This window comes from Osmerus mordax, chromosome 13, assembly GCF_038355195.1.
Source record: "Osmerus mordax isolate fOsmMor3 chromosome 13, fOsmMor3.pri, whole genome shotgun sequence".
Taxonomy (NCBI): Eukaryota; Metazoa; Chordata; class Actinopteri; order Osmeriformes; family Osmeridae; genus Osmerus; species Osmerus mordax.
The window spans coordinates 9,760,425-9,788,375 of NC_090062.1; the positions used below are offsets into that span (position 1 = coordinate 9,760,425).

General features: G+C 45.5%; 5 protein-coding genes across 10 annotated transcripts; 1 reads left to right on the forward strand and 4 right to left on the reverse strand.

Annotated features, from left to right (window-relative positions):
- Positions 1-883: 883 nt before the first annotated feature.
- On the reverse strand, positions 884-6,510 carry cog4 (component of oligomeric golgi complex 4). Its single transcript, XM_067248485.1, has 19 exons — positions 6,376-6,510; positions 6,090-6,172; positions 5,892-6,006; positions 5,637-5,811; positions 5,291-5,484; positions 5,083-5,188; positions 4,821-4,978; positions 4,654-4,712; positions 4,350-4,483; positions 4,151-4,269; positions 3,812-3,978; positions 3,558-3,723; positions 3,390-3,452; positions 3,136-3,249; positions 2,969-3,061; positions 2,805-2,888; positions 2,611-2,712; positions 2,013-2,141; positions 884-1,793 (listed from the first exon to the last, which is right to left on the reverse strand). Exons 1-19 carry the CDS (start codon positions 6,508-6,510, stop codon positions 1,659-1,661), a joined length of 2,331 nt encoding a protein of 776 aa, XP_067104586.1. The 3' UTR covers positions 884-1,658.
- A 371-nt stretch (positions 6,511-6,881) lies between these two features.
- Positions 6,882-8,814, reverse strand: rsl24d1 (ribosomal L24 domain containing 1). The gene is made up of 6 exons (XM_067248487.1): positions 8,645-8,814; positions 7,986-8,099; positions 7,823-7,895; positions 7,553-7,616; positions 7,347-7,432; positions 6,882-7,233 (listed from the first exon to the last, which is right to left on the reverse strand). The coding sequence occupies exons 1-6, from the start codon at positions 8,723-8,725 to the stop codon at positions 7,166-7,168; spliced, it is 486 nt and encodes a 161-aa protein (XP_067104588.1). The 5' UTR covers positions 8,726-8,814; the 3' UTR covers positions 6,882-7,165.
- rab27a (RAB27A, member RAS oncogene family) lies at positions 8,723-15,413 on the reverse strand. The gene is made up of 6 exons (XM_067248486.1): positions 15,276-15,413; positions 12,041-12,213; positions 11,146-11,231; positions 10,712-10,815; positions 10,429-10,552; positions 8,723-9,923 (listed from the first exon to the last, which is right to left on the reverse strand). Exons 2-6 carry the CDS (start codon positions 12,191-12,193, stop codon positions 9,728-9,730), a joined length of 663 nt encoding a protein of 220 aa, XP_067104587.1. The 5' UTR covers positions 12,194-12,213; positions 15,276-15,413; the 3' UTR covers positions 8,723-9,727.
- Positions 15,414-17,327: 1,914 nt separating this feature from the next.
- On the forward strand, positions 17,328-20,408 carry pigb (phosphatidylinositol glycan anchor biosynthesis, class B). 2 transcript variants are annotated; one of them, XM_067249061.1, is made up of 12 exons: positions 17,328-17,514; positions 17,747-17,876; positions 17,968-18,085; positions 18,176-18,280; positions 18,390-18,520; positions 18,623-18,763; positions 18,849-18,900; positions 18,995-19,206; positions 19,319-19,383; positions 19,467-19,686; positions 19,813-19,993; positions 20,165-20,408. In XM_067249061.1, the coding sequence occupies exons 1-12, from the start codon at positions 17,388-17,390 to the stop codon at positions 20,276-20,278; spliced, it is 1,596 nt and encodes a 531-aa protein (XP_067105162.1). In that variant the 5' UTR covers positions 17,328-17,387; the 3' UTR covers positions 20,279-20,408. The 2 variants fall into 2 exon arrangements, with proteins under 2 accessions (XP_067105162.1, XP_067105163.1); XM_067249062.1 differs by having other exon boundaries at positions 17,377-17,514; positions 17,815-17,876.
- A 189-nt stretch (positions 20,409-20,597) lies between these two features.
- On the reverse strand, positions 20,598-27,927 carry ccpg1 (cell cycle progression 1). 5 transcript variants are annotated; one of them, XM_067249353.1, is made up of 11 exons: positions 27,820-27,927; positions 27,079-27,174; positions 26,789-26,891; positions 26,496-26,581; positions 26,172-26,385; positions 25,979-26,074; positions 24,857-25,162; positions 24,019-24,134; positions 23,368-23,487; positions 21,702-23,065; positions 20,598-21,608 (listed from the first exon to the last, which is right to left on the reverse strand). In XM_067249353.1, exons 2-11 carry the CDS (start codon positions 27,136-27,138, stop codon positions 21,416-21,418), a joined length of 2,658 nt encoding a protein of 885 aa, XP_067105454.1. In that variant the 5' UTR covers positions 27,139-27,174; positions 27,820-27,927; the 3' UTR covers positions 20,598-21,415. The 5 variants fall into 5 exon arrangements, with proteins under 5 accessions (XP_067105454.1, XP_067105455.1, XP_067105456.1 ...); XM_067249354.1 differs by having other exon boundaries at positions 27,079-27,142; positions 27,820-27,900; XM_067249355.1 differs by lacking the exon at positions 25,979-26,074.
- Between the last annotated feature and the right edge of the window lie 24 nt (positions 27,928-27,951).

Here is a 27,951-nt window from a genome sequence, read left to right on the forward strand (position 1 = left end):
ACCACTTCCTGTGTCAGTCAGGGCCACAAGCCGCTCTCCCCAAACTCTGCTACCTATCTCTAACCATGCTACCCTGTTTCCCCACCCTGCTACCTTGCTTCCTAACCCAAATCCTGCTCCCCTCATACGCTCCCCCTGTCTGGCTCTTACCAGATGCTGAGCGCGGTGTGGAGAGAAGAGTGGCATTAGAAATGGAACACCCCCCCCCCCCCCCTCCTGACCACTGACACGGTCACATTCTCTCTTCACAGAGGAAAAGTACAGCTATCCATTTATTCACCTGTGCACCTAGAAGCATCCTTCCTCCCTCTATCACTCTTTACTCCCTCCATTCCCCTCTAGTTCTCTACTCCCTCTTTACCTACTTCATTCCTCTATCACATATCACCCCTCATTTCTGACTTGTTCCATGTTCACCTTAAACACCGTACTGTATATATATATGATTATGATTATACCACATTTCTGTTTTTTACTGTGAATGTTTTTGTGCTGCACCCCTTATCTCCTCCGTAGTTTATTGGTTGCTCTCATGTGGAATGTTTGTGCTGAGCCAATCGAATGTTGTGTTTACATTAAAGCCACACTTTTCCTAACTATTCCTTGTCTCCAGGCTGACTTTATTTCACTGTGATCAAAGTGATCTTGTAGGTTTTGAAGGACTCCAGTTTTGGAGTCGTGGTTTGGCTTCTTCCAGCTCCGGGCTGACTAGACAGTTTCCACACAGGGAGTCCTGGCCTCCCTGTCCCACCTGATGCTCTCCAGAGCGTCCCTCCAGAGCATTTCTGGAGCCGTGTTTACGGAGCGCCACACCTGCTGCCACACAGATGATGGAACTCCCTGGACGCCAACCAAGACCAAACAGGTAGACAAAGTCGCATCATAAAAGGAACATTGATTTAATAGAAGCACCGCGCCTTTTACCCAGGCACAACTACAACTACGAAGGAGTTAAAAGTTCATCATGTTAACTGATTCAGCCTTCATCCATTAGTAGACAAGGATGTCTGTCACCTCCAGTCTGGGTCAGTAGGTATACAGGACCGATCATCACTGTTCAGCAGCTCTCTATTAGGTTAAAGCTGTCTCATCTCCCAGCCCGGAACTGGATCAGCTCTCTGACCTGCTTCTGTTACTTTAATGGATATGATGTTCATTGTGGGATGGTGTCACAGACAGTACTGCAGCATCACCACATCACAGCTCAATATGAAACAACAGCTGGATCTTTATTAAATAGTCAACATTTATTACTATGATCTTCACACTCTTATAAAGGATCTTAGCTTGTACGCTAACAGCACAACCCCACAACCTTTAATATCAGACTGCCTCCTGAATAGGCCATGCAGTCAGCTGGGGGTCACAGCGGGGGTCAGGGGTCACAGCGGGGGCTAGGGGTCACAGCAGACACTTCCTCCTCCATCTGGAAATTCCTCACCCTCCTTGATAACCAATACCCACAGTTGCTATAGCAACACCAAGAGGCCCCTGGCCCGGGCCTGCACCAGGCCCCATACAGGAGGCAAAGAAGAGCACAGACCCAGGTGTTGGTCCCTTCTACAGATGGGACACCAGGAGGGAGAGCAGGGTTGCTATGGTAGCAGGGAGAGTCCCCTCCCTGGGAACCAGCTCACAAACACATCTCCAAGGCGGTGTTACAGACGAAGCCTCTTGATGTCCTCGCTGCGGAAGTCAATACGGAGTGCCAGAACCTGCCGCACCTCGGCCGGTGTCAGACGCCACGTCAGAGGACCCGAGTTAGGACCCCAGTAGTCCAGAATCTCTGTTACCTACAACCCCCCCCACACACACACACAACATGATACCCGATATTAAATGATTGTACTCTTGGATCTGTTATTTACACACAAACACATCCTAGTAACATGCCTGCAGACATGGTGCATTGTGTGTCATATACATCTACATCTGGGGCGAGGCATGCACATCTTTGTATGCAAGTATGTATGTATGTATGTATGTATGTTTGCATGTGTGTGTGTATATACCCTCTCCAAGTTCAGGATTGTAGCCATTTGTGTGAGGCGAGCAAACTTGTCTCTGATGGTCCAGGTGGTGATGGTGGTGAGGTAGGCCACCAGAGAACGCAGCTCCCTGTCAAACTGCAGACCGCCCAGCTGCACAGACACAAGATGGAGACATGGCTTCAGAAAACCCCGGGGTGGACGAGGAAAAAGGAGAGAGGAGAACGAAGGGTGGGGTTTAGGATGGGGGAGGGGTGGAGAGGATTTGGGGGAATGTGATGGGAGAGGATGCGGGGGAGGGGAAGAGATGATTGATTATTTATATCGTGTTATTTTTAAACTGCTAAAAAATGTGCACCCTTGCCCACATAAAACCCTTAAAGAGGATAAGGGTGTGGATGTTGTTGAGAGTGGTGAGCAGCTCGGAGTCCTGGTGAACGCTCTGCTCACAGGAGACAGATGCGGCTAGAGAGGAAAAACACTCTCCATCTCCAGCAGCTCCTCCACTCGGCTGGCCTGATAAATAAAGCATGGGAGCCTGCTCTGTACGTCACGTGTGCGGCTGACGTCAGCGGAGCGGGCTGTGCAGGGCGCCACCTGGTGGCCGCGAGCTGAAACTCACCCTGCTGAAGGTGCACTTGAGGAGGGTCTTCTCCATTTCCATGGAGACCAGGCTGGTCATCAGGCTGGTCAGAGTATCGTAGATGACTGAAGACAGACCGACCTGGGGGGGAGAGGGACTGGGGGGTAAACTTCGGTTCATCCACACCTGGTCCTGAGTGGTGCTGGTGCTGTTTGGTCTGTTACTATGGTTACCTTGAACTCAGCCATGAGTGTCTCCAGGTTAATGATGAGCTGCTGCACCCAGGGGTCATTGGCCTCATACTCACTGAACTCCTCCTGCACACAAACACCAGTCACAATGTGCTCAGCAGGGCTGTGTCTGTGTGTGTGTGTGTGTGTGAGTCTTCTGTTCGTACCTCCTCTATGTTGTGGGAGATTGACAGGAAGCTGCTGATCCAGGGTTTGACCTGGGGCTTGATGGCCGTGGAGTTGAGCTCGGTCAGACCCTCCTAAGGATACAGCACAGTTACAACACTTAAAGTTACTGTGGGTGTTTATGCACATGTGTGTGTCTTTCTCCAACCTGTAAAAGATCCTTGAACTTGCTGGAAGTATTGACAAGGTCCGACAGGCAGCTGTCAATCTTGGCCTGCTCCCCTGACCCCGCCCCCTGGGTGAACAGCTTCGAACAGTCACTCTGCCAGTCAGACAGGATGAGAGGGACAGAGGAAGACAGAAATGAGCCGTCAGCCATCCAAAACAACACTACTGAAATTAACATCTAGTACGAGACAAGCAGCTTCTCGTTCCCTGAGAGCAGGGAGGACGTGAGCTCACCTCAAGGTTCCTCTTCAGGGTACTGATGTTCTCACTGCACACCTCCACGTTATTCAGAGTGACCTGAGAGAGACGTAGAGAAAGACTCATTCTATCTGGAAAGGGGTATCTCAATAGAAAGTAAGTGTGTGTTGGCGCGTGCGTGTTCTGTGTACGTGAGAGTCTTACCAGGAAGGCGGCCTTAGCGACCTCTGCGCTCTCTATGCTCATGGTGTTGAACTTGCCCTGCTGTAGGCTGCTGTGCACCAGGCTGACCGCACTGCTCACCCCACGCTGGATGTCCTGCAGGGTGGTGGCAGGGAAGCCCTGGCGCAGCTTGGTATACAGCACCTCCCTGGTGGGGGGGGATACAGGGGAGAGGGGCTGTTATTTGACTCCTTTATTAGGACTCCAGCACTCAGGTGAGATGAGCATGGACGTACCTGAAGTCCCCCTCCAGTGTGGACGTGGCATGGTTGATCATGGCACAAAGACAGTCGATGCTGGAGCTGGACAGAGCTCTGCTGATGCACTTTTTCACAATGTAGAAACAGTCATCCACCATGCTGGATGTCAGCTGACCCTTCTCATATGTATCCATAGCAACGGCCTGGGCGGAATGGGGGGGACAATATGATACCCTGCTTGACAATCCTGTGACATGTCAGGTGTCCTGTGACCCCTGAGAAGTGTAATTCACGATGAAACGATGGCGGATTGTGACTCATCATGAGGGCAGGGTGGTATCTGGTTGGGTTTAAGATGCAAAGGTGTGGTGGTACCTTATTGACCGTCTCTCTCATGTAATATTCCTCCATGGGGATGTAGTAGCCTATCAGCTCCTGCATGGTGCGACTCAGGACACAGTGTTTCAGCAGCTTCTCCACACTCTGCTGGTGCTCTGAACAAACACACACAGCACAGTCAACACTGTGGAGATAGTGTATTACATGTGGGTATAATGGTATTATTTGACTTTACCCTGTGTGATGGTTGGGGTTGATGTGGCGTCCCCGACCTCAAAGTCCGCCATCATACGACGACGCAGGAAACGCAAGTACAGCTCTGCTCTGGCATTCATCAAAGTCACCTCCATCAGCACTGGGTCCAGCTCCCTGCACACACACACACACATATTAACAAATAGGCAGACAAACAAGTAGGCAAACAGACAGGCAGGCAAACAGACAAGCAGACAGGCATGCAGGCAAACAGAGAAGCAGACAGGCAGGCAGACAAGCAGACAGACAGGCAGTCAGGCAAACAGACAGGCAGGCAAACAGACCTGGGTTCTATCTTCTCCGTGGCACCACCCTTCATCATGCTGCTCTGGACAATCTGAAACTGGACAAGAAACATTCCACTGAGCATGAGCACAGAGCAGTAACATCAGCAACCTCTGCATGATAGAAGCACCAATACCTCACTGAGATCACCACTCATCTCCAGTACCTTATTGTGGTAGTTCCTTTGCTGAATGAACTTGTCCACAATGTTCTTAGCCTGCCGGTCACACTCATCCTGCAGATGTGTGATAAGGGTGTACAGGTGGCCGGGACCATAGTACGTCTCCACTATGGGCTGGTGGGTTTCCACAACACGGGCGATGCCTAAACACACCAACACCCGGTTAACAGACAGCTCATTTCCTGTTCCCCATACAAACAGGCAGACAGGCAAGAAGGCAGACAGACAGGTAGGCATGCAGTCTCACCCTCCAGCAGCAGAGTCAGAGTGTCAGCAAACACCAGAGCAGCTCTCCTCTGCCCCAGGTCTCCGCCCAGGGCCAGCAGCAGGTTCTCTTCTGCCTTAGACGCCAGCTGTGGATGGTCCCAAAGGTTCACATGAGCGTGTGTGAATGACAAAGAGACGTGTAAAATGGAGACGTGCACACACACACATGCCCACACACACATGCCCACCTGGCTGCAAAGGTACTGTCCAAAGCGAGCCAGACCCTGTTCATGGAGCCCCAGTAAAGGGAAGATCTTGAAGAACCTTTCCACCTGTGCCAGGTCACCTGCGGCAACAGCCTCATCAAGTCGCTCGGCAACCAGGACTTTGAGGCGCTGTTCAGCCTCCTGCAACATGGCCAGGCTGGCGTCCACGGCACTGCCTGAGCACAAACACACCATCAGCTATGACTGGGAGTAGTGTGTTGTGTTGGCAGTGTTGTTCATAGATGCAAATTGTTGCAAAACTTGGTTTCCCGCTATTAACAGGAAGTGTATCCTTATAAGGACCTGTGTGGTGTGTGAGCTGCCTTACTCTCTTGTCCCTGCCGACTGAGCTCAATGACTGATTGATCAAGAGAAAGGTAACGGTGGATGTGGGCAGCAGCCTGTTCATAATCCTCGTTGCGAAGTGCTGTCTGCACGCCATCGGTGCAGAACTTCAGGTCCAGAATGTCGTCGGCCCGCTGGATAACCTTGTACAGCCGTGTCTGCACATAAAGCACAAATGCAGTCGTGAACAATGTGCGAGTACCCTGTGTACCCTGCGTGTGTTCGTGTGGATAGATACCTTTGCCAGGTCAAGCTGTCTAACTTTACTGCTGACGTTTTCCGCCAGGCTGCAGGTGAAGGTGATCATCCCAGCCAGTTGGCTGGCATCTCCTCCAATCAGCTGCAAGTTCGGTCTGAGGGATCCAGAGAGGCGGGTCAAACACAGCACCGGGTGTACTATCATGACAGCAGGTCACACTCATTCACACACACTCACCCCATCCTCTGCAGCCCCAACATCTTATTGTTAATGCTGCCTTCCTGCTCCACCAGTTTATCTAGCTCCGTCGCCACCTCGTTCTGTTAGAACACACATTCAGGCACATCTGTTTCATCCTGTTAACTTTGCAGTATTTTTTAAGTTTTGTTTCGTAGTTCAAACTAAATATTAAGCACTTATGTAAGGCATTGCAGTAAATGGATGCTCTGAACAGTTAGCAATGCTAGCTATGGACTTCACACATCTTCTGTCCATACAAAATGGAGGCGACGCAAAGTCTCACCTCCTGCGCGCAGAGCTGTTGGTAGACCCTTTCTAGGTCCTCTAGTTCTGTCAGAGCTGAGATAGCATCCATGTTTACTGTGGATACACAGGCCGAATCACATCTTTTCAACGCTATGGGACTGTTCTCAGCCATTTTTAGATCCCAAATCAATAGAAACGTGTCACTTCCGTGTTTGAACGGATGTTTCAACGAACGTTAGGTTGCGCGATTGTGCGCATAAATGGCTTCGGGTACCGTCAACGTAAAACCGTCTCAACCAAGGTCAAAAGAGAACAATGTAATTTCACATTTTGAAATTAGTTAAAATGAGCATTTCATAAGTTTCACTTTTATCCAAAGCAAAATACTGTGAAGGATTTAAATCTAACACCATTTGTTTGGCAGTCAAGTGCTCTACAACAGTTGTATACCCATCAACAGTCAAAACAGACTACAACACTATCCTTATCACAGCATTTCTCATGACATTTTAAGTTAGTGAATAACAACTGGACCAGGACCACTGATTTTGTAGGACAAGATTTAATCAAATACAGCATTTGACAACATACATCATTTTATTTAGTTGCATGGTTTGGAAAGTACTTAATACCATGGCTTCCGTGGGTCACGTTATAGTCATTCCTGGAGTCTTCCATATTCCTACAGGATTGGGCACTGTTTGACAAGAAGTCTGGGGATCTTAACATGTTTAGAGTGTTTTCTGAAGTTAGTCTCCAAAAGAGTCATCCGAGTCTCAACGATTCAGCAGAGAACTGTTAAGAGAACCAATTTTACCCGTGTCCAATCAATCATCCATTTCCACATCTTCTTGTAACTTCTGCACCATCTTTTCCTCCATAATCTTGGCTTTTCCTACAAAAAAAGAATACACATTTGCAAATAGCCCATATATGCACATCATATGTCGTATCATTTATGTAGTAAATTGATGATTCATGGACATCTCTTCCACATTAACAATTTACCTGCATGAGGAGCTTTGATCAAGTGAATGTTCTTCTTTACTTCTTGTATTGCCTCCTCCTTTTCCAGCTGCTTGCCCTTCCGCAATCTGAGAGTGAGAGGGGGATGAGAAACAAAGAAGACGGGAATGAGAAAGAGAGAGGAAGATGAGAACATGTCACCCTCCCCCTGAACACCAGTGTTGGATTAAGAGGAGAGCGAAGCTCACCTGTTTAAGATGAACCGCGCCTGTCGTTTCTGCTTGATTCCCTCAACCACCTTCATGGCCTCCACTGAAACGCAGGAAACAAGAATGTTATTGGTTTAAGTGATTCAAGACATTAATAGGTGCATTTGCCATCAATTGGCCCATATTGAACCATATGGAACTGATACACTCGGCAGAAGTAGGACGCCATGGCTATCATGAGGACATGGCCTCACAGACATGTTTCACTGTGACATAAGTTCAGTGTTAAGAGCCTGGGAAAACAGTTACCAGTCTTGCTCCACAAAGCCCTCTGGTATTTGACTGCCACATTTCTGCGCTTCTCGAATTCCAGACAGTTATCCTAAGATGAAGAGAGACACAGTACAGACTAATGATTTACGCAATGTTTTTCCTGAAACTATTTCAATCAACTTTATTGTATCTTACTTACCACAGTTAACTCTTTGCCAGACGCTTTTCTGAAAGCCTTGGTCCATCTGGTCTTTCTGGGGTTGCGCTTCTTCTTGAAGTTTTTGAGGCACTTTGATTTACAAAATCTGAAATTCTAGTCAAAAAGGAGAGGACCCGTTAAGAGGAACCAAGATTGATATTCAGATTACTTGGTAGCAGAACATTAACTTGGGGTAAGTTATGGCGGACCCGGCCCATCTCATGTTGGGTGTAGTTAGCTACAGTACTGTTGTCTCTGACAACACTGACGTCTCTAACTATACAACGTGACAGATCTGCAAGATCTAAAAACTCTGGGTCAGTTGACAACCCAAACGTAAGCAGCCCCTAAAGTCCCGAACAACATAATTAGGATTGTGTACAAGGATATAAACAATTTCACCTTGCTCAGACATTAGAATATAACACTTTATTCGTTGAGTTTTCTCCGTTATTTGAAGTCGTTAGAGTAGCATATAACATATTTGAGTTAAATTGATTCACTCGTAAGCACAAGATATTAAAAGTAATCTTTCGGGTCTTAATTTAAGAGCTCCGTCCCAACGTTATCGTTAACGTGTACTACTGCTAGCTCGCTATTTAAAAGCTAGTAGATGGCTAGCTTGCTAGCCAAACATGACGTACAATCTCCATACATACCTTGCAGTCGTTCCGTACAAACATTGTTCCGTGTCCGGGATACACCGGTCCCGAACAAAAATAACATTTTTCAATTCGCATTGTTGAATAGTTAGGTTAGTTCATGCCCATCAGTAAAGAAATACAATTTCTGAGAGCACGAGGGTGTGGATCAACAAAAGGAAATTACGTAAGTGCATTTCCGTAAACGTGTTATTTTCTTCTGTTGTAAATCCACCCGTTTGTAAATCTTGCTATATCCTGCCCCCTACTGTAAATAAAGGAAACAATTCTAAAACGAAATTCATTTCGGAGTGTTGTGTAACCGATTGAAAGAAAACAAATTCTGTGGTAAAAGTACTAGAAAGCTTTGTGCAAAACTTACTTTTAATAAATAAAAATACATTTAATTTCTGAATATTATTTGCATATTTGGCATAAAGAGTGTTTGGTAAGTATACAGTGTATGAGTTAATACAGAAGATTAGAGGCACATTGTATGATCAGATATAACAGAAAGCAAACTTCAACCAGCAGACTGGAATTTTAAAGATTCTAATATACCCCTAGATTCCAATACTGTGACACATATAGTAAGAGAGACCAAACTACTCAGCTAATTAGATGTTACTGTGGAGCAGGCCATACATGCAGTGAATCCACCAACTCATTCACACACAGTATAAACTAGAATAAAAGGAAGTGCACTGTGACAAGTAAAATATAGCAATGGTGGTAGCTTTTCCCCCAAACAGGCCAGTGTTTTATAGAAAAAATTTTTGAGTAGCTTCTTACTGGAGCTAAGAAAAGAATGATTTGCAAGTACACTAAATGTTTAATAATCTAAAAATGCACATTATAATAATATGAATAGTAACAATTTCAAATTAAAACATTCAAAAGGCACATAACTGACTGAACCGACAGTGATAATGCAGTGGTTCAGGGGGTGTGACCAGTGGTTTGGGGCATGGTCAGTGGCCCATCAACATTCGTATGACATCATCTCTTAGTACATCATGCCTTTTAAAGTCATACTTTTTATAACTTATGGACAAAGACCTCATATGTGTATAGACCCTAGTCTAGACCTTAGTCTAGACCCTAACATGCACATTTGCCCTTCTCTGCGCTCTCTGCCAGGTCTGGGTTGCTGGTTCCGTTGGTCCTCACGGTACCGTCAGGGATCCACGACTTGTCCACACAGCGCTCCATTCTCTTCATGATCAGGTCCAGCAGAACGTCTACAGCCTGGCCGACATTCTGTCCGTTGGCTGCACTGGTCTCAAAGTACGGGATCCTGCAGGAGAAAGAGCATATGACCTTCTTAAATGCTTCCTGGTGTCAGGAGTTTAAAATAAATAAAATAAGATCTGTAATTTAATCTGACAGGTATGATCCATCCAGTACGTGAGCGAGAAACATTCCAGAGACAGAGGAAGTATTCCATTACTGTAATACAACAGACCAAATAGCAAGACAATTACTTTTAAGAAGAACAACACGACTGATGCTGAGGATGAGGCTGCTAAGCCAGAGTATGGGCTCAAGTCGACATGTGACATGTAGTCTTCAGTCAAGGCATCAGGGACAGTCCCCAGGTTCATCTCTAATCCTTAGGATTTCCTGATTGTGTGGAGCAGGATACTTTACATGACTGCGCAAATATTTGCCTTTCAAGGAGGAGTGACCTAGCCCAACCTTTCAGTATTGTATAAGATTCCCTGAAGAGTCAACATGCAGCAGCCACTGCCTTCTTGACAAATGTTCCAGAGTGGGCCGAGTGCTGGAAGACTGACCCTTACCCATACTTCTCTGCCAGTTCGCGGGCCTCGTCCTCCCTCACAGCCCTCTGCTCTCCAAGATCACTCTTGTTGCCACACAGGACGATGTCTGGGCTCTCGCAGTATGCATGCATCTGCAGCTGGCCTACAAAACACAATACACCAGTCATGATAAGAGTAGCCTGATCTCAAGATAACTTTTTCCTCAACCACAACAGAGCTTGGCTAGTTTGTAGACAGGCAGATCGCCCTGCTGTGAAAGGGTGATTCTGAAAGCAGATTCCTATGAAAACAGAGAACTTACTCATCCAGTTTCTGACATTTAGGAAACTCTGTTCGCTGGTGAGGTCAAACAGGAGGAGGAAGCCCATGGCATCTCTGAAGAAAGCCGTGGTTAAACTCCGAAACCTGACACCACACAGAACACCTTGTGAGAAGCTGCTTTCAGTGTTAGTGAAACAGACCTTTGAAAGCTGCCAACCCAAGCAATACTCCAAGGCCTGGACATTGAGTAGTAGAATGGACATTCTCTCAGCTCCCAACTTGTCATTTCATGTACTTAACATTTTGTTATTTATTTTTCAAAGCTTTAATTTTGTCAGGCTGAAATGAGAGGAAGACAGACAGGAGTAATTAGCACAGAAAAGGATGAGCTGGATGAGGAGTTGAAGGAGACAAAGGAGCAAGACCCTCTGTTAAGTAGTTAGTGTGAAAGCTAGACCAGACTGTTCATCCCACCTCTCCTGCCCTGCCGTATCCCACAGCTGCACATGGATCCTCTGTCCCCTAGCTGACGTGCCGTCAGGACCGCTAGACTTGTACATCTTGGGAGACAGACAGACCACACTGGTTAAACACAACTCAGGTAGATGTCTTAAGTTAAAGTGGCTCTAGTGTTCCACAAACCTACAACACAATTTGCAAATCAAATATTAAACTTATTAAATACTTTCATGGTTAATGTTGTATGATCATTCTTATGATATGCAGGACATGAGTCAATTCCACAAACCACCCTGATGTTTGTCTATATGGTGTGAAGTGTTTACTCTACAGGAGGGAGCTACAGTTCAGGAACATGAATCACCTTCCTCTCAGATTCCTCTGCAGAACAGAGCTGCCACACCCCTAACCATAGCTTCACTTTGCAGACTTGGTCACTTCAGTTGTATTATTTGTTAGGATTATTTTGAAATTTGACCTATGCTCAAAATTAACCAACATTCAAACCGGGTTTCCAATACTTTAAAAAGCCCACATCCCACATGTTTCATCAACTGGATTTAGTTCCCTTTGACAACTCTTGGTCTCACAGAGCAGCATGCTAACAAAGCAGCACATTAACTGAGCAGCACACTAACAGCTGCACACTAACAGAGCAGCACGCTAACAGCAAGCAGATAAAAGATCCTGTAAATAATTCAGGTGACGGCTGCTTCAGAGGGAGGCATATACTAACACAGCTCTCACAGGATCAGTCCTGACAGCAGACACTAAGCCAGAATAAGACACCTCCTGTCTACACCCAGAAAATAAAAGTGAATGAGTGTTTCTGAAAAACATATCTGGGATGTCCATCTTTGGCTGGTAAAGGACTTTGTCGGCTGTAGGCATGAGCTGTCAATCTACTCACCACTCTTTTTTCTCTGAAATCAATGCCCACTGTAGTGATGAATTTGGAATTGAACTTTCCATCTGTGTATTGGTATAGGAAACTGGTTTTCCCCACACCAGAGTCCCCAAGTGCCAGGAATTTGATGAGGTAATCGTAGTCCCCATCAGACATGGTGAGCGTCTGGTCCTGACCTGTAGCAGGTATAATATTATGGCAGATAGAGATTTAGTTAGTCAAAACTCAGAACTGCTGATTGTAGCAGACCTAGCAGAGGATGGTGTGAGAACTGGTCTGTTGTCATGGTACCCCATCAACTATGCTGACACAGAAACAGGAAACTGAAAAAAATAAGTACACACATACCACAACTACAAAACACAGCTACCCAACTACATGTATTCACTATAGTAGTACTGGAACTAAAGGGAGGTCCCAGGAATCTGTAATCTGGTCTGGGGTGAACTCTCACCTGCTTCCTGGTTGGTTTGGGTGAACACACTAAAGCACTTAATGAGCAGACATAATTAGGTGAATAAAAGAAATCTATACTTCAGTAATACTTTATAATCTGGTGTTGCATTAACCTAATCAATAAACGTTACAATAAAATCCTACTGAAACACCCCTTGAAACACCCCTTGAAGCAAAAAAGCTCAAATATATTTGAGAGCTAATGTTTTTTTGAGTGGCTCCTGCTGTTAGAACATTGAATACATCATATGACTGGCGTGAAAAGGCCTTCAGACACACTACACATTCCTACACCCTCACCAGCTCTAAACCCCTCATCCTGGCCCATAAGCTGCTTATGATCTGTAGCAGCTCTGGAGCCACACTGAAGCAGCTCTGGAGCCACACTGAAGCAGCTCTGGAGCCACACTGAAGCAGCTCTGGAGCCACACTGAAGCAGCTCTGGAGCCACACTGAAGCAGCTCTGGAGCCACACTGAAGCAGCTCTGGAGCCACACTGAAGCAGCTCTGGAGCCACACTGAAGCAGCTCTGGAGCCACACTGAAGCAGCTCTGGAGCCACACTGAAGCAGCTCTGGAGCCACACTGAAGCAGCTCTGGAGCCACACTGAAGCAGCTCTGGAGCCACACTGAAGCAGCTCTGGAGCCACACTGAAGCAGCTCTGGAGCCACACTGAAGCAGCTCTGGAGCCACACTGAAGCAGCTCTGGAGCCACACTGAAGCAGCTCTGGAGCCACACTGAAGCAGCTCTGGAGCCACACTGAAGCAGCTCTGGAGCCACACTGAAGCAGCATCGACCGAAGCAGCTCCCTCTCAGTCCTCCCAGGGACCATCCTAGTCCTGTGGTTCATTGGTGGGACAAAGAGTTCAGACCTGGTGACTCACCCATGCCTGATGCGTCTGCACACACTATTCTATTTATTTTATTAAGCTAAAAAGACAGTAGACTGTGAGAGTCACTGATTCACACGTGACAGACAATGACAGCAAACGCGATGGTCCCTCTCAAATCCCTCAGTCTCTGTGCACAATGAGGTTGCTCCCAAGTGCTTTAAGTGTGTACACCATCTGGCAAACAGGGCCATGTTCATGGAGGCCTTCCCCAGAGAAGAGGGCCCTGGGGCTAGCTGCTCCTGCCGGCCCCGCTCTCAGGATAGGCTGGGATCACTGAGGCGGCACAGGTCGCTCCAGTATGAGGCAGATTAATTTAGCCAGTTCATGCAGAAGCACATTGTAGAAGATGCTAATCGTGTTGAGACACAGGCTATTGGCTGACCATCAAGCTGCCCATCTCAACATCTAGGCTACACTCTGTAGGGTGTATAAATAGAAAACAACATGAATTACATGTTCTACTATGAGACTTAATGATCAGATGAGGGACTGATTTCACTAGTGGTCTTGGTAGGTGTGACATGGTCCTCTAAGACATAGGAATTTTAATAATGAACTGTTTTTCTAACCAGTTGAATTGAGTCACATGTTCAGACTCAAGTCTTATCACAGCTTTGAGAGGAAGCCTACACAGCAATGATGGTAACAGATTAAGCAACATGGTGCAGTCAGTCAGTCAGCGTAGCAGAAGACCGCTGAAGTTGTAAGCATAAGTTCACAAAACAGACTGCAGCCAAAATAGTCCAGAAGTCCCAAGTTAAACTGACAAACATTGATTTCATAGGAAAACGTCACCAAAACATCATGAGACCAACCCAACTCTTTCGTCATTCACATAGGTACAGAACCAGATCCAAACTTGTCTGCAGAACTGTCAGCATCGTCTGGAGACATCCTCCATCTCCCTTTAGGGAATCTGTAACAGTAGTGTTTCAGACCCAAACTATAAAGAAAAGTGTTTCAGTTAAGCACAGACCCTTTTTGAGGTAATCTTGATTACTCTCTCAGACTGAGCCAGCCCCCCCCCCCCCCCCCCCCTTTACCCTGGAGAGACAACCCTGATTTCAAACATCCTCATGTAACACCCTTCAGCTGGTCCTCATGTAGTCACCTGGATGGTCATGTGACCAAATATAGAATACTAAATCTTTATACTGAGCATCTCCCTGTTGGTTGGCTCTGCTCTCGGATAGTGGGTTCTAAAAGTGGTGGGATTAACAGACACCAAGTTATTTATCATTAGACCATTTTATCCCCCATGCTGGCTTAAAAAATGTTAGGCTGTCATTTTTCAAACCACCCAAGTGAGGGGGAAAAATGACGGTGGAGGGTACATACTGACGTGCCGTAATTTTTCAAAAAAGGACAAGAAAGGGTCAATACGATTCGTGAGGCAACCAACCCTTCAGGTTGGGCCCAAGGAGGTGCTGCATTCTGACCTACTGACGTCACAACAACTTCTTGAATTGTAAAATGTAAACCATTTAGGCAGTGCCAAGCCAGCACAGCAGACGTCTTAACGTTGGCTATTCAAAGCAGTTTACCAAAGTTCCCGACTAGTCTTACAAAGTAAACAAATCCTTTGCGATAGTTGGAAGATGTTGATGATACTTTTTTCATCTTAAATAGGATTCTGTCAACGCTGTTAGTAGAGGCGGTTATGATAAGGTTACACACAAATGCAAAATTACTGAGTAGGAAAATGCTACGTGGATAAGACACGTGTCTCAAAATCCATGCGGAGCAGACCTGTGAAACTTTTCAGTAACTTAACAATAAACTTAGCCGTTTTGTTTAGTAGTAAAAGTTTCGGATTTGTCTCCCGCTTGAACAATTGCCCCAAATTAGCACTTCTACAGACAAGTCAACGTATTTTCAATTCACTTACCAGCTCTTGTGCGTTACTTTCTTGACAAAAGCGCTTGTAAAAGCGCGTTGAATCAGTCTGATTTCTCTAATGTTCGAATTAAACTGAGTTAAACTTTACAGTACTTTGCTGTTGCTCCATTTGTTGCACATACACTCTCTACAGTGCACCATCACTTCCGTTAGCTACTACTACTAAACTAGAGAGCCCCTCCTTCTCGTACCAGCCCAGCACCAACTTAAACTAGTCAGTCGGAGTTCATAAAGGAAAATCTGCCTTTTGGCATTGTCAAGGGAGGTTAGGTGTTATAGGCTATATAGAAAGGCCTAAAACGCATAAAACAAACGTAGGCTATTTATGATCAACTGATGCCACAGGTCAACTATCTTATATTAAGTGCAGACATGGTATAAACTCATAAGTTTATAGCACTTTACAGCCTTCATAACCTACAGTGCGGGGCACCTGCCGAATCTTAACCACAAATCCTCCATAAGCTATCATGCCAACGGAGCAACAGCGTCCCCTATGGACTCATAGTATTATATTTAGAATGATATCTACTGACAGTCCCATAAAACCCATTATTTTACCCTAAATCCTAACTTTGCATATAGGCTACTTAGCAAAGACAGATCTTCGACAATCAGACCCAGACATTGGTATTGAGCATAAAATGAAATAAGGCATTTTATTTAACATTTATATATGACGACACAATCATGTTGCAAATGACAAAACGATTAATCAACACATTTTATTCTTTTGAAACAGGTTGTGCCAGGCTCTCGGACACAGTTCCTGTGGTCATTGCCGAGCTGGGACTCTCAGGCATTTTTACAGGGGTGTGATTCTCTGGGATGCTCATACTGGCTTCTGGTTGATTCAGAGTATTTGGTACCTCCTGCTTGTGTTTTCCAGGTCCCTGGTTCTTCATCTGCGACTCAAAATATGGCTTGTATATGTAGACACCACCACCAACTCCTAGCACTGTAGCGAAGGCAATTGATGTGAAGGGTACCCTGTGCCCTATCATGGCTTCGCTGGAGCAAGACACAGCACCTAGTATAGCTTTGTTGACCCTGTAGAGGATTAAAAAAAAGGAATTATAAATGTTGAGTCCACATCAGGTCCAACCCTAGGTACATGGACGCTTAATCTGGAGGGTGAGAGGTGTCAACAAAGGACTTTCATTACAATGTTAAACATATTTTGTTTTTCTAACCTACCAGCTAATGCAACTAAAGTTGAAGGTGTAGATCTTTATTTGTCCCCAGAGTGCCAACTGTTTGTAGGCCTACAACAGCAAAAGCAATAGAAACACAATATCACAATTTACACACAATATCATATCAAAAACAGAATAAATAACCAAACAGCTAAATTTTTTTGTCACCACAAATTACCACAGGAAAGTACTAGCAATCTAGTTCAGTGGTCTTCAACCCATGGTCCTCAGGGCCCACAGTCCTAATATGTTTTAGATGTTTCACTGCTCCAACTAAACAACCAATTCATTTGAATCAAGTGTGTTGGAGCAGGAAAATATCCGGACAGTGGGCCCTGACGAGGGGTTGAAGACCCCAGCAGTATTTCTTGAAGATAGATTAGAACCAAGATGTACAGTATCCCGAGGAGCTTGCATTTCTTAGTGACATCTACACACGTCTGCGTTAATACTTTTTGCATGTTAGTAAGCATTACTACATAACCTACCTCGGTAAACTCACCTCAATCTCATGCCTCTGGCTCTGAAAGCAACAACTTGACTAGATGCTAGTAGCTAGCTTAAAGGGCAAACATGGGCCAACTACAACGAGCGGCAAGGGACAAACAGAGTTTTCTTCTGAAACCTCTAACATCAAAATAGGTGCCCATATTTACTATTGAGCAAAAAAAATGGATTCTAAAATCCATATATACAACTCAGATTTTTATGACAGACAATAGACTTATACAAATTATAGAGTTAACGTATTTTTCAAACTGACTGCATTTATTTGACCACGCACAATCTACGTCACCCACAGACCTAAACACGGAACTCGTGTTCAGAGGTGCTGTTCCGAGGCTGTTCCTCAGATTACATTGTAATATCATGCCATTACAACGTAACTTTCGATCACAAGGTGCATGGAAGTAATGGACATGATTCGTGCGCGCCTAAACACAGGGAACAAGACATTTTCGGAGCCCATTAAACTACGGAAAAGAAAATCTCAGCTTTACAGTAAAGAAGATACATGTCCTTTTGACAAAGGTAGACTAGCTATGCTATTTTGTGCATGCCAGCATGGACAGTTGAGCCTTTTATTACTGAGTAGCTGAGCTAGCAAGGTAGCACACTATAAAATGCGTTATCGTTATTATGTGTCAGTAGTAAGAGATAAGCAATTAGAAACAAGAGTGTCAATAAAGCATCACAAATGTATTACAAAGGTAGTGATCTGATAGAATCTCCTCTGCTATAAACCAGTTGTTGAACTCTACAGGTGTGTTTGGGGTCAGTGTCTCTGTGTTCTCTGTGACTTTCCGTCTGATAAACTGCTTCCTGGTCCAGACCAGCTTCGTACCTGACGAATACTGGCAGTCCCTTGAAGTCTCCCATCGCATGGTTTACAAATATCCTTTTATCACAGAACACAATGTGTACCATAACATGAATCTTTTCCAAAACCTCTCTAGTACATGAAACTGTCCTTAATAGACTCACTTATGGCTACTTAACCTGGGAATGGAAGGAAGGATTACGAGGATTCTCTTACCCTCTGATCTTTGCAGTAATTTACAAGATCCTTCACTTCACAAACTGTGACTCAGTTCAACTCTTGGTTAGTCATGGTTCATGGAAATACCTCAGAATCTACAGGTGAGACAAAATGTGTTGGAATGCACTAAAATGTGTGTTGTGGACTGTGTAGGTATGGGCACCAAGAGTTCTCCAAGCCCTCCTGGCTGCCCTGGGTGACATCAAGCTCTACTCTCTCATTCGAACACTTGAGCCTTCAGACACTGCTAGATGGACGGTAAAGAAGAACATCTCAGTGTGTGATGTATCTTTTTTTCTGTAATCTCATTCTAAGAACTGAGACTACAGATGGTGTTTGTGTCTCTTGCTCTGTCCACACTCCACAGCTGTTCTGCCAACTGTCATCCTGGTTCACGTGGTATTGCTGCACCAGGACCTTGACCAACACCATGGAGACCACCCTCACTGCTCTGGCACTGTGCTACTACCCTCTGCCAGGCACTAAAACACACAGCAGGTACCACATACTAGAGAACCTATACACATATCTCACATAGACCCGGATGACTGAAAGACGACGTGCTCTGTATTTCTGCTTATGGTGTTTTTGTTTTTTCAGCACCAAATATTTGACTCTGGTTGCCATGGCAGTCATTGTTCGTCCGACAGCCTTGATTGTGTGGCTTCCTCTTCTCCTGCAGCACTTCTGGAGAGAGAACAACAAGCTAAGACTTGTCACTCACCACTGCCTGCCCATAGGGTCAGTGCTCTTTCTCTCTCTCTGTGCCGTCAGCTGCATCGATGTCATGCCTCAGTTACTAGAGGATTCTCTTCCTTGTTTACAGGGCTTTGACTCTTGGTGTATCAACCTTGATTGACTGTATGTTCTATGGAAAGGTATGGATCTGTGTAATATCCTGTTTGGTGTTATTCACTCCTTCCACAATGCATTTCATTCCTTACTGCTGCCTTCAACACCTTCTTCCCACAGACTACCCTGGTGCAGTACAACTTCTTGAAGTTTAACATCTTGCACAATGTGGCAGAGTTCTATGGCTCCCACCCCTGGCACTGGTATCTCAGCCAGGGCTTTGTGGCTGTCATCGGACCCCATCTGCCTCTCTTCCTCCATGGATGTATGCTGGCCCCAAAGAAGTACAGGATACTGTTGGTAACTGTGATCTGGACAGTAGCGGTTTACAGGTTGGTGTTTTTCTGCAGTGATGTTGAAAATTATATTAATATAATAAAGAGTTTATATAAAAACATATATATATAAATGTGTGATATATAATATATTTGTCTTACTTTCCAGTTTGCTCGCTCACAAGGAATTCAGATTCATCTATCCTGTTGTACCACTGTGCATGGTGTTCTGTGGTGAGTGCTTCAGTCAGAGATTCAGTCATTTTCACACTCAGATCCAGAAACTTAAAGTGTGTTATAGTCCATTTCTGTTGCAGGTATTTCATTGGCCAGTCTGAAAGCCTGGAGGAAAAAGGTAGCTTGTGTCCTACTGGTGTCAAACCTGGTTCCTGCTCTGTACACTGGTCTGGTTCACCAGAGAGGAACCCTGGATGTAATGGGCCATCTTCAGACCCTGTGTCACAACAGCCAGTCTGCAGGCTCCATTCAACCGGATATCTACTTCCTCATGCCCTGCCACTCAACTCCTTTCTACAGGTAGCTACCATATGCAGCTTACGTTTCTGTCAGTACTATTGGCCCTATCGGATTGGCCACAACATGAGTGACATCCAGACTCTACTAATAAGAACCTGCACTGATGAACATGCTCTCTGTTTGTAGTCATGTTCACTGTCCAATGAGGATGCGTTTTCTGGAGTGTCCTCCAGACCTGCATGGAAATAGCAGCTATGTAGATGAGGCAGAGCACTTCTTTGACGACCCTCTCCTTTGGCTGAGAGACTCTTTTCCATACAAGTCCTCGCTGCCTACCCACCTGGTGCTCTTTGATGTTTTGGAGAAGGTTAGATAAGACTTATTTGTGGACACAATTCCGAGCCACAAAAAGTCCCTTACATTTGCTTAACTTGCATGCCAAATGATTCATCAAACCCTATCCAACTCTAACTCTCATCACTGTCTTGTATTTCGACAGAGACATTCTTCTATTCACTCTCTCCCGCTTGTGTTTCAGGAGATTTCTGTATTCCTCAAAGGAAATAAATACATCAGAAGCGCTGAGATCTTCCACACTCACATGCCTGAGGGCCGTGTTGGAGGAGGCATCCTCGTGTATGAGAGGCACTGAGATGTAAAGTCACATGATGGTGCTAAATGTGCTGAAATAATGACTCATAAAATGCTTTAATGTTGCCTTCTCTCCATCTAACATTGTAGTGAACACTGTACTAAATCGTTAATAAATTATTTTTTTTAAATGATAATGAATGAATGGCGCTTTTGTCATTAGTCTACTGGTGTAGCATGTTACCATGCTAATGCTAACCCTAGTATTATGAGAAAATGCACTGTTAGGTACTGGTGCTCTGGCTAGCCTAGAATTGGTCAGTTCAGACTAGTCCTGATCCAACCTCCATTTTTCCATGACCATAAAAATACGAGTCAACTTTGTCAACTTCTTATTTTTTATTTTATTTGGGAGCTGCATTTCTTTCAACGGCACATCTATAAATGAAAGGTAATACGTTGCATTCAAACACAGTTGGAATGTTACAGAACAATTCAACTACCAAACGTTTTACGTGGAAAGCCAACAATAACACACCTGCACTTCGTCTCACCACAAATCAGAGGCAGATAACCGAGGGTAACATGACAAACATTAGCTATGGTGGACTAGAATGTTGTATCATTCAAAACACCACGAACAAAGCAGAACTCTCAGTAGTTTCACTGCCTTACAAGCTTTACTGCTTCAAATATCATTACTATTATCAAGGACATAAGATTTCTCAGCAATGCGAGTCATTTTTTAAAGGCTTTAAATCAATGTATGTTGTTCCAGCAGATCATTTAGACAATGAAAATGTTAAACCATTAAACACATTCTTAGAGGCTATTCACTGTTAAAAGAGATCTCTCAAGAAGATTCTCAACAGTAGGTTTTTTGTTTTTTCCCTCTACAGATTTGTCTGTATTCCCATGTAATTGCTCTAGTTATAAATATTTAGACAATAATTTAATTAGAAATCAATGCAGCAATTCTTTGTGCGTTCAGATACATCACTACTGCTTCTAGCCTAGTAAGTATAGCTTTACACAGCACAGGAAGCTAGGGACAGCCAGCTGCAGTAACATTGTGCAAAATCACAATAAAAGAAAAAGAAAGGCTTTTCATCAAATGCATCCAGAGTAGAATTTGCAACAACAGTATCAGGTTAAGCCATTATTTAAAAAACTAATCAATAGCTAATTAAGGTTCTTCTCAATATTTTGGATCAAAAGGCATGGGACCCAGCTCAATTTTGACATCAGTCATGTGTCTGTCTGTGTTCTGTCCACTTCTGCTCCACTTCCTGTCTCTCTGTGGCCGGGGGCGGGACCTCTGCTGCTTACGCTGCTGCTGATTGGACCTGTGCTGCTCCTTCGTGGGTGGGTCCGGCCCCTCAAAGGGCCTGCTGCTCAGAAACAGAAACTTTTTTCACCTCACTGCACTACTACAAACACAGCACATATAACACACATGACCTGGGGTCAGAACAGCAGCTCACCTGGGCCCATAGCGCTGTGAGTAGGTATCTCCAAAGAAGTGCTTGTAGATGTACTCATCCAGATCTTCGAAGGTGTCATCGTCATGGCCGTGGTACTCCTGCATGTCTTCCAGGTAGTCCTCCACACCACTCACAAAGTCAGTGAACAACATCTGGTCGTGGATGAACACACCGTTGTGAAAGTAGTTATTGATGAAGCTCTCCAGCTCCGTCCAGTGGTGGAAGTGGTCAACCTCCTGCTGGAGGTAGCTGTGGAGGAGCTGGTTGAACTCGTCTGCTCTGATGGGGTCCATGGCTTTGTTGAAGAGGCTCATGGACTCCTGGTAGGCACAGTCAAAAACTCCAGAACAGCCTTTGGGCCCACTTCTCTGGTTCTCCTGGTCAGGCTCCTCCTGGACCTTGCCCCCAAACTTGCGGGTGTTACGGTTGGCCTGGAAGGAGTCCTCTGTAGATTTACGAGGGTGACTATGCAGAGGCTTGTGGGCCCGGTGCTGCCAGGAATCTCCCTCTGAGCGCTTGTGCTGCTCCTGCTGCTGATCCTGCTGCTGCTTCTCTGTCCTCGCATCCTTCCTCTCGTGAAACCTCCTGTCATGAGGCCGCTGGGTTTTGTCCATGATGCGCGTGGCCGAGTCCTTGAAGTGGCGGAAGGTCGATTTGACAGAATCAGAAAACTTCCTCAGGTTCTCCTTCACGGCCTCTTTGGCTTTCTTTATCTGCTCTTTGTGATGGTGCACAAACTCCTTGGTGGAGTTCTTCACCGCATCAAACGTCTCCTTCACCTTCCCAATCACGCCTTCTTTGGGCTTCTTCACCTTGGCCTGCTTGTCCCCTGTGGCCTTGTCATCTTTGGTCTCTACATACAGCCTCTCCCACAGGTCTGAGCGCTGCTGCTCAAAGCTCAGCTTCTTCTCCAGTTCTGCCAGACGGGCCTGCAGCTCCTCTGTCTCCGGGTCCCCCCCCACCCCTGCCGCAGCACTGCTCAGCAGGTCCAGCTCCGCCCTCAGCTGCTCCGTCACACGCCGCTCCTTGTCTAGCTCTTTCCTCAGGGTGTGAGCTTCGGCCATCAGGGTCTCCCTCTGGCCCAGCACGCTAAGCACACGCTGCCTCTCTTCCTCCAGGTGCTCTTTCAGGCGCTGGTTCTCAGACAGGATGGAGTCGGCCCCAGCACCCCGCTCCTCCAGGCCCCGGATCTGTGAGCGCAGGCTCCTCAGCTCCTCCTGCAGGGCGGACAGGGACTCCTCTTCTCGCTCCAGAGAGCTTTTCAGCAGCTGGTTCTCCACCGCCAGGTGCTTCTGCTGGGACTCAGTCTTAGTCCTTTCCATTGCAGTCTGCTTCAGCTGCAATGCCAGCTCATCTTTCTGGGCCTAGAAGGGGTGGTGGGAGGGGAAAGAGATGGTCGGGGCAAGCATTATCGACTGGGTGGCTTTGAACAGATTCCTCGAGTGGCTGACGCACCTTGAGATAAGGTGAGATGCAACAAAAACAAAAGTGTTTCTATCAGTCATCGGTCAAGACCTTAGATGACACACAAGATCTATTAAATAAATACAAACAAACACAAATCATCTGATGGTGAATTTTGTTGCAGCGTCTGACTATTTAAATGTTTAGTCCAGCCTCATCTGATCACCTTAAGGAGAGCGGCAGGGATGGGTGTGCATGTTACCTGTAGCTGGGCCTGTTTCAATCTTAGCTCCTGGTTCTCTTTAGTAATTTCATCCATAATGTGTGTGAGGCTCTGCACCGTGTCCTTCTGTAGGTGTCCTCTCAGATTCTCAACCACTTCCTAAACGTGTGGAAACAGCAGCACCAACGTGAGACAATCCCTGACACCTTAGCATGAAGCTTTGACCTGCCAGGCCTGCAGACGTCAGCTGACACGCGGCCACAAAACACCTCACCATTTCCTGGTTGTCATTAAAGTAAACCTGACCCGGTGGTTGTGGTTTAGTTTCAAGCTGACTCCTAGGTTGAACAACAGTGCACCTCATTACCTGCACCAGCATATTCTTGATCAAATCATGATTTAATTTTTACGGAAAAAAGGAAGAGTGAAAGACGTTTTTCATCTTTGCTGCATGTTTGATATACAGACACAGATCAAACAGAAGCTCCATAATTTATAATGGCATTTCATGGAGGACTGATGTCAGTATTCAGAGTTCAGTCAAAACACAGGAGGACCATGCTACAGCTGAAACAAAGTTCACCAAAACCAAGAAAGGAAAATAGGCAAAATAAATAATAGAAGTTATATCCCCAGAGAGTAGAGAGTGTTAGTCAGTGTTGTTGAGTCATGAAAGAGCTCCTCACAGACCTTGATGACAGTTGGCTGTCCTCTGGAACACTGAGGAGGCAGATCTCTGGGATCGCCAAGATCCCCCCCCCTGATCTTCTCCACTATCTTCTGCCTCTCCTGAGTCTGCACCGTGCCTAGTTGGGACATTCAAAACTTTCAGTTAGGATGGATCTAAGATCTGTCCATCATTATAGCACATATACAGTACAGGACACATGTGCAGTAGTGGGATGAGTATGTATGTCGTGTGGGTTCCCATATGACTGCCCATGCAGACCCAATTAGTTTCACCTTCACTTTACACATTTCAACACAACCTGGTATGACTCATCAACCTTGTATGACTCACCAACATGGTATAACTGAGCATACTTTGGGAGATTGGGGAAAGGCCCCTCTGATTCCAGAATTCCCGGGATAAGTTTCCAGAATTTTAGGGATACATGTTTGGAACTCCCGATATTGTGGTGTGAAAGTAGTGACACGCAAACACAAACCACAAAGATACGAAAACCACAGTCTGGACACAGTATGGTGTTTGTCCACTCATATACACTCTAATAGGGGTGGGGTCAATTCACATTTTCTTTCATCCCTCTATACCTAGAGTATGTACTAAACATTCAACACCATGGCAGCGGTAGCACATGCCCAAATTTCTATCACCACACAGGTCATGCTATTCAAAACACAGAAGTAAACTGGCCAAACAGGTTGACAAATACCGTCTGTCTGTGCATACAGTACCTTCAAACTGGCCTGGGGAACACAATCAGCAGATTAGATCAACAGAAAGAGGTCAAAACAATAATAAAATATCCTGATTGACATTTTATTTCCCCCACCAGCACCTCACCATAGAAGTGTCCGAAGCCCATACTGATGGCGATGACCAGAGCCAACAGGATGCACTTGTTGAGGGTGCCGCTGACATGACCCGGAGCAGGAGGAGTAACCAGTGGCTCCTGCAGCTCCTCTTGGTGCACCTCAGGAACCTCCTCTCTCTCACTGTGGCCCGACTCCTGCTCCTCCTCTGGCTCAGCTGTGGAGCTGGTGGTGCTCCTCCTCACCCTGCGCCTCCTCACCAGGGGGGTCACCTGATCCACAGCCTCGTCCTCACTGCTGCTGGAGGCTCCTGCTGTAGGCTGCTCTACTGGAAACACTGCACACAAATACCCAGATTTATTAGTTCTTTATAAGTAGTAAAACTGTGTGTGTGTGTGTGTAAACAATCAGTCTATGTGCAAAAAACATTGCCAAAGCAGGTTCAACATGTTTTCCTGGTTTGCAAACAAAACCCTTAGAATTAAATATCTGTTGTTAAAAGGTTTATCATGTTCAGTGATGCTAACAGTTTAAATTGTGCTTACACTTTGCCAAAAGTGTTAAACTTGAACACAAACATAGGGGGTTCCAAGCTCCTTTTTCCTCGTCAGTTTTTAAATCTATTTCAATCTGCTCATTATCTTAAATCAAATGAGACTGATTGAAAAATCTGATTAAGAAATCTGTTTTGTAATAGAAGCAACAAATTGAGAGAAGTAAACAAGTCCTGAGTATCAGGTTTAGTTTGGGCTACAGGGACACACCAAGACCCCAGGGCTGGGCCCACAACATCCACAGCCTGACAGACACCCAAACAAAGCTAATAAACAGGGTACATCCAGGAGAAAGGGATCTCTAAACTAGCTGCCTCTGTCATCTACAGTAAGGAGGCCTCTGGTTGTTCCTCCACTAGCAGGACAAACCAGAGACTAGCTTCTAGAGGATTACAAGCTGTTAAAGACACACACACACCACACGCAGCAAGCTGAAATACCACACAAGCATTTTGTTCTACATATTAACAGACGCTTGCAAAAGAGGCCAAACTTGTTTACATCCTCAACTGAAAGCAGCTTATCTGGGTTCGGCCTGCGCTGTATCGAGCAAGGCAAGCACGCTATCATATTCACACTATCACTCTGGATGAGACGACCTGAGAGGGAGCGGCTGCCAGACAGCTGGCCTTTCAGATGGCAGCCAAAGTCCCAGAGAGTTTGTGGAAGCTTCCAGGAGCTGAGCACCAGGACTGCTTTAGGAGCAGGGAGGGGAAAGAGGAAGTGGTTGATGTTTGTTTTATTCTTTGTGCTGAGGTGGTGTACGTGCTGGGCTGTGTAGGGCTGCCTTACCAGTCTCTGCTGTGCTGAAGGTGTACTGGCTGCTGGAGGAGGTCCCCAGGTAAGAGTCTTCCCCGCCAGTGGCCTCCTTTTCCTCCTCCAACTCAGCCTGCTCCTCCCAGGGGCCCAGTTCTGCCTCCCTCATGTCCCCAAGAGTCACGATGTCTGAGTGGTCGCTGGAGGAGCACAGGGTCACATGCTCATCCCCCGCCACCTCACCCGCAACCTGCCGGAGATATGGTCCAGATGGTTGGCATAGGGACAGTGGTAAAATGGCAGCATGGGGATTCAGACACAAGCAACAAGTGAAATGTATTTGTTGTTTTCTCCTCTAACCTCAGAGGCACTCAGAGTCTCATCTAAGATTTCTTCCTTCAGGGTGGCATCATGTGATGACTCAGGTCTATTGTCAGATCCTTCGGCTGAAAAACATGGAAAACTTTTTAACATTGTAATTCTGAAAGATTTGAAATTTTAATATGAAGGCCCAATGCAAAACACCATAATATTGCATTGTTGTTATTTGAGTAAGAAAACACACACAAAATGTTGTTATTTCAACATTTATATAACTTATTCTGTGGACAGCACCCTACAGCTATAATGGGGCTTGTGGTCCTCCCTCCTACCAGAGAAAGAAGCATGCTGGTCCTGTTGCACTGCAATGCATTCTGGGAGATCCGCCACGCATTCCAGACCATTCTCTGTTCCCAGGGTCTCTATATCTGAACCCTTGTAAACAAAACACAGCCTTTAACTCTGTATCTGGACAGTTTCTAACTACTTTAGATGTCTGTATTGTTATTATGTCTGTGAGTCAATTTTGAACATTCATAGGTCTGGGTATAGGATCCTAATAGTGCCACACAGGGTGATGGAGACTCAATAAAAGACTGGTAGGTACCAAACAACGTCTCACCTCATTACTAATGATAGTCCAACCACAGGAGGACTCGGTATCACTGGAGCTCTCCGACATCCTCCTGCCAGCAGGGTGCAAAGGAGCTTTGTTTTTCTGAAACAGTTTACAAATGAGCATGACACTAACATTTGAATTCACAATTTATCATTACCAAATGGATCTGTTAATGTTTTATAAGATCTGAGATAAGACAGTCAACAGTACTTTTCAGTAGACCCATCTCAAGTGTTCACTTGGAAATGTAATGCTGACCCATTCTATGTCGGGATAATTTACATGGACCGTACTGTGTATGTGTTCTGGTTAAAATTGAGACCACCATATGTTCTAAGCTGGAGACATCTCTCAAGATTCCACTTGACAGTTTGCAATATCGCAAAAACAGGCCTACACCCTCGCTTAAAATCTTGAAGGCTGTGTACCGTTACGACCGACATACACTCTCTCCCTGGATGCAGAGACAGAACGATGATGTTCTCGATCACAGCGTTACTAAACAGACCGTCTTTGCCCGGCTGTTGTCATGCATCTACCATACTGTAATAGAAAAACGATTGTGACATGATGTCAGCCAGCCAGTTAGCCAAGATAAAATACTCTACACTCGATCAAAAAAGGACATGCTAATATATAGCAAAAGATGGCTCCACACGATTGTTAAATAGACTCCTGCCTGGCAAGTCTAAATAATTATTCACTTCGAAACTAACGGCATCTTCTGTTCGTTAATATAATTACCAGATATGCTCTTCGATTTCCAAGTCAGAAATTATGAATCACTAAAGTAAGCTACTGTTTGATACTGTAGTTAAAGAGCCGCCCTCCTTCCGTGGCTTGTAACTAGCTAGTAACAACAACAACAAACCACAC